The sequence below is a fragment of the Lynx rufus genome, unplaced genomic scaffold, assembly GCF_022079265.1.
Source record: "Lynx rufus isolate CCGP_SWC_20201006 ecotype Redwood Valley unplaced genomic scaffold, mLynRuf1.p SCAF_9, whole genome shotgun sequence".
Taxonomy (NCBI): Eukaryota; Metazoa; Chordata; class Mammalia; order Carnivora; family Felidae; genus Lynx; species Lynx rufus.
The window spans coordinates 87,052,599-87,066,530 of NW_025814897.1; the positions used below are offsets into that span (position 1 = coordinate 87,052,599).

Sequence of the window (13,932 nt, forward strand, 5' to 3'; positions counted from 1 at the left end):
TAGTCTTATTATTAAAACTTTAGGGGCGCCTGGGTGGCTCAGTCGGTTAAGTATCCAACTTCAGCTGAGGTCATGATCTCGCGGTTTGTGAGTTCAAGCCCTGTGTCAGGCTCTGTGCTGACAGCTCAGAACCTGAAGCCTGTTTCAGATTCTGTGTCTCCCTCTCTCTCTGACCCTCCCCTATTCATGCTCTGTCTCTCTCTGTCTCAAAAATAAATAAGCATTAAAAAAAAATTAAAAAAAAACTTTAATATTACACATGATATAATAAATAAAGATAATTTTATTGAGATGATTAAGAAATAGTTAAGAACATACTGTTTTTGTTTTTTGGGTTTTTTTAACTCTGTGAATTGATTCAAGCTATTTTCTTCCTTAACACAATTTTACTACTAAATGCAAGGACTGTGTCCATAAGAAAATGTTAGGATTCATTGCTTTCCAAATACAAACTTAAATTTTAACAAACTTAATCTATGAATATCAAGATTAGAGGAAAAAAAGACAGCTCCTGCATAATTAAGAGCATGTGTGCGTGTGTGGTCTAAAAGATTACTTTGAAGCCTCAAGACATTTAAAATAGGAATAATTAAAAAATAGTATTTATACAACTGTCTTTACTAATTACAACTTTTTACAACTATATTTACTAATTAAAAGCATAATTGTTCATTTTCCCCCTTTCTTATTTCCTTATGAAGACCAACTTGAAAACCTTTATAAAAACAATTTCCCTTAAAATAATTAACTTTAAGTTAATTTTAGGGAAAAAGATAAAAGCACAAAAATAAACTTCATACATTCTTCAAAACTATTTTGCAACTTACCTTTCAATTTCTTCAATATGAACCCAAAATAAATCAATTTGGGATTATAAAACTCATGTTTTAAACATTTTAAAAGATATTTTTACCTTTTTTAGTCACAAAGAGAAGGTATATACTACTTTAAAAAACTAACTTAGGGGTGCCTGGGTGGCTCAGTCAGTTGAGCGTCTGACTTCAGCTCAGGTCACGATTTCACAGTTTGTGAGTTCAAGCCCCGCGTCGGGCTCTGTGCTGACAGCTCAGAGCCCGGAGCCTGCTTCAGATTCTGTGTCTCCTCTCTCTGTCCCTCCTCTGCTCATGCTGTCTCTCTCTCTCTCTCTCTCTCTCTCTCTCTCTCTCTCAAAAATAAATAAACATGAAAAAAAAAACTAACTTAAAGTTACAATACTTTGTGTGTATAGATATACATAATATTTATAATTTTTCCAGATAAGTCTTCATTCTAAAAACATTCTACTATGAAAGAAAAAAATGTAGTAATTTTAAATCATATGAAACCTTCAGTATTTAAACTATAATTTAATAAAGAAAAAGAAATCTTTCTTATAAGTCTTTTCTTTAAAGGAAAGCAATACACAAAAAAACAAAACATAAATAAGAGCCAGCTAGATAAGTTCTTACTTCATTTACTAAGTCCTATTAGCTACTCGTTATACAACGTAGTCACCTAACGATAAGAACACAACCGGAAAGATTTTCACCAATGATCAAATTACAATAACAGTTAATTTGATGTTCTACAGTTTACTTTTATTATTTTTTGTTGCATTCTTTCTATTCGTAATGATCAATGTGATCATTTGCTCCATAGAAGGGTAGGGTACTTGTAGAGATAGGTAAATCTTTCAATTCATAATTGTGTTAATTTATCTAGAGACATATCACCACCTCTACCACCTATACACAAATCAACTTATTGAATTCCTAAAAGAAATTACCACAGAGTTAAGTTACATAAAAGAAAAATGATTTGAATAAAATAAGATTAAGTTAATTACCGAATACAGTACTTTGAATACAGGTCATCTGAATCATATAAAAATAATGTAAAAAGAATAATGTAAGACTGCTTATAAAAAAAGATTATTTTAAACTCTTTAATCAATTATCTAAAATACATTTACTACTCTGCCAGAATGGACATAAAATATTAAATGTACATATCAACATATAAAATTACTTTAATGCAAAATTATTTAATGCTTTGAACTGTTAGAAAATAAGATTATAACTATAACTCAAATATCATTTTAAAAGGTTCTTAAGAGGTTGTCATTCATATTAACAAAATACTCAGAAATTACTAAAAACTTGTTTCCATTTTTTCTAAGACTATAAGTATCTGATGAAATTTTCAAGTGGAATAAAATAAATACATTTTATGTTGCCTTTGATCTTTAACTTGTAGCCTTATCTCCCAGGTCAGAGTGCACATTATTCAATTTCACTATATTTTGTGTAAAACCACTGTAGCGTTGAAGATGACTTTCAGTACAAATGTCATGGTACTTAAAGCTAAACTGGAATCTAGTTTTTCAGCTTCTTAATTAAAATCATAGTTTAAAATAGTCTGACAATATTATCTTTATTCTTTCCAGTTGAACAGCGACAGAATTTTCACATCTCTTATTCAATCAAGCTTAGCAATCTTTCAATGTTTTTTTATTTTCTAACACACCAAAAACATTTTCAAGAAGCAAAACAGTTACATTATTTTTCTGTATTTAATAAGGAGTGATATCTCATTTCTTACTTCTCATATATATAATATATAAACCTTACTCAAAAATTACTTTACTTGCCTTACGGTCTGCTCCAAAGATGACAACTGAAATAGCATAAGCCTACCCAAAAACCCTCAGAAGATTTCAGTGGATATGGGAGAATTTTGCTTAATCAAAAATACAGGAAAAAAGTCCTTCTGAATCAAAGAGGGATAGAGAGAGTATCAACTAAATATTCCATAAAATACTATGCTATAAAAATACAAATATGAATTTTTAATATATAGAAGAGAAATATGTGAAAAACACTTGTTGAAGAGTAAAGAATGAGTACCATAGCCCAAGTTTTGTATTCAAATGTTACTTCATATTATTTTTTCAGGCAATCGTTAATAATTACGTTTGTATAAATATCTAGAAAAAATAATAAAATAAGAGGTTTTGTTATTCTTATTTCCTTGTTGTTTGATATTGAAATAAGACCTCTATCAGTAATCTGGGACTGGGTTAAATTTATTTTATGATATATAAACAATTTATGTAATCTGGAAATAAATTTGTGAAATACATTAATTTAAGCTATATTTGAAACTGTAATTCAGTTCTTTAAATGGGATATTAATATCCAATTGCAAATACTTTTTTTTACTATAAATGCCACATTTATATTGACAAAAATACAACACATATGATGTGCCAATCTGGAGAGTGGGTGTATATTCTATAATTTCCTTACCATTTCACTTACTTTCTTCTGTAAAGAATATTTAGAAACCTTGAAAAAACAAAGAGAAAATTTATTATAAATCTTTATCTATTATAAATTCTGCCTGAAATTAAAATTGTATGCCATTGGGTGCCTAGGTGGCTCAGTCAGTTAAGTGTCTGACTCTTGATTTTGGCTTAGGTCATGATCTCACAGTTGGTGAGATCAAGCCCCGTGACAGGCTCTACACTGACAGTGCAGAGCCTGCCTGGAATTCTCTCTCTCCCTCTGTCCCTCCCCAACTCATACATCACTCTCTCTCTCTCAAAATAAATAAGTAAACTTTAAAAAAATAAAATAAATAAAACCATATGCTATAAAATGTGGTGTTCATTTCCCATGCAGTATTTTTTTCTTAGGACATTTTTTTCAAGATGATATTTACCATAGCTTTCTTCCTTAAAACAAAACCAATACATTCATTAATTATTCAACACATATTTATGGAGCACTTACTATATACAAGCCACTTTCCTAGCACTCTGGGATACAGCACTGAACAAGACAAAGTCCCTACCCTTTAGAATTTGTCTAGTGAGGGTAATGGTGAGATAGTCAATAAAATATAAGTAAAAAGTACAGAAGTTAGAGAGTGACAACTATGAAGAAAAATAAAGCAAGCAGGATAGGAACAGCATTTCTAGGAGAGTTTGCTTTTTAGTATCAGATCTTTGTTGAAAATCTGATAAAATGGAAAAGCATAGGGAAAAAGCTGTTTTAAAAAAAATCATCTCAGAAACCAGAAATAACAATCACTAATACTTTGGTACTTCAGTTATTTTGCTATGCATTTACACCTTAAAAGAGGGTGAGTGGGGAGTGGAATAAGAATATATGAACTATTTTGTAGCCTATTTTTTCCTAATATATAACAAACACCTTTCTATGACGAATTAATCTACAACACAACTTTTTAATGGTTACATAGTATTCCACTTTACCAAATCACTCTCATTTTTGTAGGTTTACCCAGTTTACAGTTTTATGACACTACTATAAGATAAACATGCTTGTACTAAGAACTGTAGTTATGTATTTTAGCACAATAAATTCCAATAAGCAGAATTCCTAATATTTGTTCCTTTTTATAGACTTTTAACAATTCTTACATAGTCCTCCAGAATGTCTGACCAAGCTAAATTCCAACCAGCTGTGTATGAGTACTCATTTTCTTAAACTCTGTTTATATTTGTTAAATTTTTAGCAAAAATAAATTACTTCACATTTCCTATGAAATCAATTTTTTAGCATGCTGCCTTGAATAAGCTGGTAATTTTATTTCTTTTATTTTTTTGGAAGAGGTTATGTGTGATTTATTTCTTCAACAAATATTGAATGCATACTATAAGTAAATAATTAATGTACACACAGGGGGTATAATATTGAACCCCCAAAAAAATCTCACCCAGCTTAAATTCTGGATATTGTAGAAAATAAGCAATATAAATAAGTTAAAATATAAGGTCTATTAAATATTGATAAGCAGTAAAGAAAAATAATAAATCAAGGAAAGAGATTACATGAGATACGCAAGAAAATTCTTTCTAGGTTGACATCTTTTGAGTCCAGATTTGACAGGAATGAGGAAGAGTATTTTGGCAAGTGCAAAGGCCCTAAGGTGGGGAAAACATCTGGTGTGTTCAAACCACAAGAAAGTGTGGCTGGAAGTGAATAAGCAAAGAGAAGAACAGCAATAGAGGAGTTCAGAGAAAAGTAGGAGTGGGGAGAGGGCCAATTCATTGTAGGTCTTGTAATGCAGGATATAGACTTAGGTTTTTATATTAAATGAGACAGGAAGACATTGAAAAGTTCTAAGCACAAGTATAACATAGCCTGACTTACTTTTTTAAAGGATCACTCTGAGTGTTATGTTAACACTAACAGGGAACAAAAGTGGAAGCAGGAAAACCAGTTAATAAGCCACTGTGATAATCCAGATGAAAGAAGATAATGAAAGAGGACTAGGGTTTTAATAATGGATGTAGTAAGAAGTCGCCAGAACTGGATATAATCTGAGGGAAATGTTGACAAATCTGCAACAGGAAAAAAAAGGAGTCATAAGGGGCGCCTGGGTGGCTCAGTCGGTTGAGCATCCAACTTCGGCTCAGGTTATGATCTCACAGCTCGTGAGTTCGAGCCCTGAGTCGGCCTCTGTGCTGACAGCTCGGAGCCTATAGCCCACTTCGGATTCTGTGTCTCCCTCTCTCTCTCTGCCCCTAACCCACTCGTATTCTGTCTCTGTCTCTCTCAAAAATAAAAAGTAAAAAAAAAAAAAAAAAAAAAATTAAAAAAAATAAAAAAAAAATTAAAAAAAATAAAAAAAATAATTAAAAAAAAAATAAAAAAAATTAAAAATTACTAAGGAAAGAAAAGACAAAGAAGTCAGTTTTTAGGAGTGGAATATTTTCTATCATTTATTTATTTATTTTTAAATGTTTATTTTTGATAGAGAATGCGAGCAGGGGAGGGGCAGAGGGAGAGGAGACACAAAATCCAAAGCAGGCTCCAGGCTCTGAGCTGTCAGCACAGAACCTGATATGGGGCTTGAACTCACAGAAAAGGAGATCATGACCTGAGCCGAAGCTGGATGCTTAACTGACTGAGCCACCCAGGCACCCTGGTAGGGGAATATTTTCTAAAACAAAAAAAATCATGTTTATGATTTTGAACATACCATGTTTCATGTCAATCTAGGCTGGAGATACATATTTGAAAGTCTTGAACATACGTCCCATTTGAAAGACATGAGATGGGATGAGATCAGAGTATTTTTTAAGGCATTCCGACAAAAGAAAAGTAAAAGGATAGAAGTCATCTGGAAAGATAAGAGAGAAACACTTTCACTCTAACCCTGAATTTCGTATCTGCTAATGTGATAATTTTATATGGCAACTTAACTGAAACAAAAGACTATTTCTGAGTGTATCTGTGAGGGTGTTTCTGGATGAGATCAGCATTTGAAGCAATGGAATCATTAGACTATCGCAATTCTCTGCTTCCATAATTGGGTGACTCAATTCCTCATAATAAATTTCTCCCAATATATATATGCTATTGGCTCTGTTTCACTGAAGAACCCTAACACAGCTACCATCTGCTAAAGATAAAAGCCATACATCTAGAGCAAATTTACAAAATTCTTTCTGGTCACTATTCTTCAAACATTAATTCTTTCTGAATCATGATTCATAGCTCTATTTTATCAACATTTCTAGAGCACTTTCCACCTTAAAAAGCTACCACATAGTTGTGTTCCAATGAAACATAAGTAGAATTTGAAAGCAATATAATTAGGCTGACATGAAATCTTTTTATGCAGGCTACATATATATATGATTTTTTTTTCATGTTAAAATTACACTGAATTGGGAGCGCCTGGGTGGCTCAGCCAGTTAAGCATCCAACCTCAGCCCAGGTCATGATCTCACAGTTTGCAAGTTCGAGCCCCGCATCAGGCTCTGTCTGTGCTGACAGCTCGGAGCCTGGAGCCTGCTTCAGATTCTGTGTCTCCCTCTCTCTGCCCTTCCCCCGCTTGTGCTCTGTCTCTCTCTCTCTCTCTCAAGAATAAATAAACATTAAAAATAGTTTTTTTTAAATTACACTGAACTGGATTATAGTATCAGATACAGACACCTTTCTAATACAGGAATTATACTGACACTAATTATTAACTACAGAAGCCAATTTCAAAGACAGAGTGCAAATGTTTTGCTATTATAGTTATCCCTTACTTTATAGAAAATATCATGAAAAACTGACTGTAAAGTACCTTTCTTTACAGCACACCTTATTTTCCCATTAATTTTCCATTAACTGGCTTTATGTTACTTGGGAATAAAGTCCCTCAAAATTATGTTAAAAAGTATTTAACCTTTCCCCTTTTCCTGAACAATTCAGTCCTAAGTCAATGGGGGTAGAGTAGGGCAAGGTAGGTATCCATGGGAAAGGGGTGAACAGGTCGTAGTAGCAGCAGTCCAGAACATGGTATCAGGCCTGAATGGGGAAGACAATCCCAACTGAGGGAAATCTATTGTGAGGAATCAGAAGCTGAGTAGGGTACTATTTGTAGATGACATGATACTATATACAGAAAGCCCTAAGGGCACCTGGCTGGCTCAGTCCAAAGACCATGCGACTCTTGATCTCGGGGTCACAAGTTCGAGCCCCATGTTGGGTGCAGAGATTACTGAAGAAAAAAAAAAAGAAATAAAAGAAATCCCAAAACACTCCGCCAAAAAACTACTAGAACTGATAAATGAATTCAAAATGACACAAATAAACAGAAAGACATTCCACGATTATGAATTGGAAAAACAAATATTGTTAAAATACCTATACTACCCAAAGCAACCTACACATTTAATGCCACCCTATCAAAATAACATAATCATTTTTCACAGAAGTAGAACAATTCTAAAATTTATATTGAACCACAAAAGACCCTGATAGCCAAAGCAATTTTGAAAAAGAAGAGCAAAACTGGGAGTATCACAATTCTGGACTTCAAGTTATATTACACAGCTGTAGTAATCAAAGCAGTATGGTACTGGCATAAAAACAGACACATACATCAGAAAAACAAAACAGAAAACCCAGAAATAAACCCACAATTACATGGCCAATTAATCTTCAACAAAGCAGGAAAGAATATCCAATGGAAAAAGGACAGTCTCCTCAACAAACAGTGTTGAGAAAACTGGACCACTTTCTTACACCAATATACAAAAATAAACTCAAAATGGATTAAAGACTTAAATGTGAGACCTAAAGCCATAAAAATCCTAGAAGAGACCACAGGCACTAATGTCTCTGACATCAGCTATAGCAACATTTTTCTAGATATGTCTCCTGAGACAAGTGAAACAAAAGCAAAAACAAACTGTTAGAACTACATCAAAATAAAAAGATTCTGCACAGCAAAGGAAACAATCAACAAAACTAAAAGGCAACCTACAGAATGGGAGAAGATATTTGCAAATGACACATCTGATAAAGGGTGAGTATCCAAAACATAAAAAGAACTTATAAAACACCCAAAAACCAAATAATCCAATTTAAAAATGGAAAGAAGACATGAACAGACATTTCTCCAAGGAGGATATTTAGATAGCCAACAGACACGTGAAAAGATGTTCACCATCACTCATCATAAGGAAAATGCAAATCAAAATTACAATGAGATACCAACTCACACCTGTCAGAATGGCTAAAATCAAAAACACAAGAAACACCAAGTGCTGGGGAGGATATGACGAAAAAGGAACACTCATGCGCTATTGGTGGGAATGCAAACTGGTGCGGTCACTGTGGAAAATAGTATGGAGGTTCCTCAAAAGTTAAAAACAGAACTACTATTTGATCCAGCAATCACACTACTGGGTATTTACCCAAAAAATACAAAAACACTAATTCAAAGGGATACATATAATAGCCAAGATATGAAAGCAACCCAAGTGTTGTATATATGTGTAAGTGGGATATAATTCAACCATAAAAAAAAAAAATGAAATCTTGCTGTTTGCAATGGCATGGATGGAGCTAGAGTATAATGCTAAGCAAAATGAGTCAGTCAGAGGAAGACAAATACTATATGATTTCAATCATGTGGAATTTAATAAACAAAACAAATAAGCAAAGGCAAAAGAGAGAGAGATAGAGAGAGAAAGAAACCAAGAAACAGACTCTTAACTATAGAGAACTGATGGTTATCAGAGAGGAAATGCGGGGGTGGGGGGGCAGGGAGAGATGGGCAAAAAAGGTGATGGGGATTAAGAAGTGCACTTGTTGGGGCGCCTGGGTGGCGCAGTCGGTTAAGCGTCCGACTTCAGCCAGGTCACGATCTCGCGGTCCGTGAGTTCGAGCCCCGCGTCAGGTTCTGGGCTGATGGCTCGGAGCCTGGAGCCTGTTTCCGATTCTGTGTCTCCCTCTCTCTCTGCCCCTCCCCCGTTCATGCTCTGTCTCTCTCTGTCCCATAAATAAATAAAAAGCGTTGAAAAAAAATTAAAAAAAAAAAAAAAAAAAAGAAGTGCACTTGTTGTAAAGAGCACTGAGTGATGTACAGGATGGATGAATAACAATATTATACCCCTGAAACTAATATAACACTTTATGTTAACTAAGCTGGAATGAAAATAAAATAAAATTTAAAAAGCTGAGGAGGGTGAGGAGGGCAACACTGAAAAAGGGCAACCAAGCTCAAGGGGTCAGAGTCCAAGTAGGGAAAAGAAGGCATTCATTTAGGAAGGAAGGCACGGCAAAATGGTAAACTGGTTTACACAGGGTAGTTTATTGAACAAGTAAATATGTTAAGGATAAAGAATGTCATATTTCTCATTGTAAGAGGAAATAAATGTACACATACAGGGAGAAAATAAATGAAAATTAACCTTGTGGTTTTGTATTAAAATTGGAGATAATGTGAATTCATGTTTTTTTATATACCTAGGTTGTTAGAGAAATAAACATTATAAGTTATAAATAAACACAAATATAAATGATATCTGTGTGTATGTAAATACATACATAGATCTCTGTCCACCAAGAAAATCTGAAAGCAGTGACATATCAATAGTAACAAGTGTAATAGTGCCCAGATCTTTGCTTCTACATATTATTTTCCACTAAAAGGAACCATGGCAACATAGAAAATGGAAAAATGGCTCATTCCAGTGTGAGGTCAGATAAATTATAAAATGATCCTGGCATATTTGTTTTTATCTAAAAGCAGGAAAATGCTGAAAGAATGAAGGCATATCCAAAAGACTAAGTAATCAGCTTTATAGACTCCCAGTAGCCAAATCAAGGGTAATTTGAGCAACGAAATAAATGACAGTCATAGATTTTAATCCACTAAATAAAACAAAAACTATGAGTCTATACTGATATAAATAAATGAATATATTAAAAGTTTGGTGAGAAAGAGAATATTTACATAATTTCAAAGTACCTCCCTATGAAATACTGATTACAAAGAGGAAAAGAGTACCTTTCCAGTGAGGAAATTTGTCAGATACTACCTTAAACAAATAAACAAAGTTAACATCATCAATAGGGAAATTAAAATTATGAACTGATAGGATTCAATTATAAGAACAAAACATTTCTTTGTATATTACCACCAAAGATATATAACTGATCTAATCATGAGGAAACATCATTATAAACAGAAACGGAGGGACACTCTACAAAACAACTGGTCTTTAATCTTCAAGAGTATCAAAGTCATAAAAATCACACAAAGACTGAGGAACTAGTCTAGATAGAAGAGATTAAAGAGGTATGACAAATAAATGCAACACAAGATTCTAAACTAGATCTTTTTGCTATAAAACACATTATTAGGACAACTAGTAAAACCTTACTGGGGCCTGAGAGATTATAGTTATGTGTTAATGTTAACTTGCTGATTTTGATGATGTTGTCAGGGTTTTTTAAAAGAATGTCCTTGATTGTAGGACAGATAAACTACAGTTTTGGGGGCAAAAGGGTATTAGATTGGCAAAATACTCTTAAATAATTTAAAAAAAAAGTTCTTTGTATTGTATTTTCAACACCTCTGTAAGTTTATGACTCTCCAAACTATAAAAGTACCCAAATGTCTAAGAAATCCTTATGGATAAATGTACACACTACTATAATTTAATTCCCTTTTGTCACTGTGGTTAGGTAAGGCCTAATAAAATTGTTTCCAATAGTACAAATAATACATTATGTGTTAAATATGCCCTCAGTTCTGTAGGAATAATTACTATCCTAATTTATAAAATTCAGTAAGTTTAAAATTTAGTGAAATAACATGACATCATAGAGCTATAGACCTGAAAACGTGACAGGTCATTACTCCCAACCCAACTTTTACCACCTTCTATCTATGCTCTATTATTCATGTCTCTTTTGGGTGGATGAATGAATACCTCTCCCAAAATTCCTTATTCCTGACATCCAGAGTAAATAATGTAGATATGCTACTGGTTCATGAAGCGAACTTATTTGAGAAATTCTGATGTATTTCAATTTCTTCATTTTACCTGAAGGAAAATTGAGGCTCAGAAAGACAAAGTGTCTTACCACAGGATCATGTAATAAGTCATTAATAGGAAAAAATAATTTACTTAAAATCTATAGATAGAAAATTCCACAAAATCAGGAAAATATATGTATAAAACGAAGTTCAATAGACACAGAAATCATTTTTAAAAGAACTAAAAAAATTGTAGAGATGGAAAATGCAATTAATGAAATGAAAAAAAAATGCAACAGAGAGCTTCAAGGGCACATTGAATCAAATAGAAGAAAGAACCATTGAACTTGAAGACATCATTTGAAATTATTCAATCAGAGAAGAAAACCAATTGAAAGAGGGTGAAGAAAGCCAACAAAATTTACGAAACAGCATCAAAGGAATCAATATAAGCATTACTGGAGTCCCAGAAGGAGAAAAGAGAAAGGAGCAGAAAGCTTATATAAAGAAATAATGGCTGGGGCACCTGGGTGGCTATTGGTTGAGCTTCCGACTTTGGCTCAGGTCACGATCTCACGATCTGTGAGCTCGAGTCCCGCATCGGGCTCTGTGCTGACAGCTCAGAGCCTGGAGCCTGCTTCAGATTCTGTGTCTCCCTCTCTCTGACCCTCCCCCGTTCATGCTCTGTCTCTGTCTCAAAAATAAATAAGAACATTAAAAAAAAATGGCTGAAAACTTCCCAAATCTTGGGAGGGAAATGGATCCCGATTCATGAGACTCAGAGGACTATATACAATGAACCCAAAGAAGAATACAATAAGACACATTATAATCATGTTGTCTAGGTCAAAGAGAGAATTCTGACAGTAGCAAGAGAAAAGCAACTTGTCACATTTAAGGGAACTCCAATAAGATTATCTATAGACTTCTCAGCAGAAACCTTACAGGCCAGGAGAGAGTGGGAGGATATATTCTAAGCACCAAAACAAAAATCTGCCAACCAAGAATATTATACCTAGCAAGAAAACTATACCTAGTTTTTAAACTATCATTTAAAAACTGAAGGAAAGATAAAGTCTTTCCCAAACAGACTAAGGAATCAGTTACCACTTGACCTGCCTTATAAAAAAAATACTTAAGGAAGTTCTTCAAATTGAAACAAAAACATGCCAAGCAGTAATGCAAAAGCATATGGAAGAATAATTCTCATTTGTAAAGGTAAACATATAGACAAATACAGAATAATTGAAGACTGATATGTTAGTACATAAATTATATGTACTTATAAAACCCTTATATAAAAGTTACAAAAATTGAAATTTGTTCATGAATACACAATATAAAAAGAAGCAAACCCTGGTCTATAAGAACACAAAGTTCAGGGGTAGTCAAAGTGTAGTGTTTTCATATGCAATTAAAGTTGTTACCAACTTAAAGCAACTATAACTACAAAATATTTTATGTAAGTCTTCATATAAGCATAAGAATAAAAACCTACAATATATAGACAAAATATAAAGAGAAAAAATCAAAATCACTACAGAAACATCACATAACAAAGGAAGACAAGAAGAGATACACAAAACAACTACAAAACAGACAGAAAACAATTTATAAAATGATATCAGTAATTCTACACCTAGCAATAGTTACTTTAAATGTCAATGGATTAAACTTTCCAACCAAAAGACATAGAGTGATTGAATGGTTTCAAAAAATGAACATGATCAAGTGATATATGGCAGTCCCCACTTATCTGTGATTTCACTTCCCATGGTTTCAATTACCCACAGTCAAATGCAGTTGGGAGCAGATGATTCCCTTCTGATGTGTCATCAGAAGGTTAATAGGAGCCCAACACTATGTCACTGATTCTCACATCATTCACCTCACTTCATCTCATCCCATAGGCATTTTATCATCTCACATCATCACAAGAAAAGTAGTTTAGTACAAGAAGACATTTTGAGAGAGGAAAAAAAAGGGAAAGAAAGAAATCATATTCACATAACATTTATATTATTATAATTATTTTATATTATTAGTTATTTTTGGTAATCTCTTACTGTGCCTAATGTACTTGATTATAGCTATTTATGTGTAGAAAAAGAACATCGTATATTTAGGGTTCAGTACTCTCCATGGTTTCAGGACTCCACTGGGGGTCTAGAAACATACCCTCCATAGATAAAGGGGGACTACTATACTATTACAAGAGACTCACTTTAGATTTAAGGACACTAATAAGCTGACAGTACAGAGATGAAAGAGATACCAGACAGAAACCAAAAATAAAGCAGGGGTGGCTATATTTACATCATACAAAATAGACTTTAAGTCAAAAACTGTCTCTGGAGACAAAAAAAGGTCATTATATAATGCTAAATCATCAGTCAATTCAACAAGAAGCTGTAACAATTATATGTGCACTCAATATCAGAGCACCTAAATACATAAAGCAAATATCAACAGACCTGAAGGGAGAAATTGACAGAAATACAATAATAGTAGGAGACTTTACTACCTCACTTACAATAATGTACAGAACATCCAGACAGAAAATCTATCATGCAACAGTTGACTTAAACCTCACTATGGGTCAAACGGACCTAACAGATATACACAGAACTTTTCACCCTACAGCAGAATATACAT

General features: G+C 33.3%; 1 protein-coding gene across 1 annotated transcript in view; it reads right to left on the reverse strand.

Annotated features, from left to right (window-relative positions):
- The window catches only part of CCDC73 (coiled-coil domain containing 73), a 127,929-nt gene that overhangs the window by 66,509 nt on the left and 47,488 nt on the right, over positions 1-13,932 (reverse strand). The window contains exon 6 of the mRNA XM_047071203.1: positions 3,288-3,326. Coding sequence (XP_046927159.1) covers positions 3,288-3,326 — 39 coding nt within the window. The remainder of the gene's footprint in view (positions 1-3,287; positions 3,327-13,932) is intronic.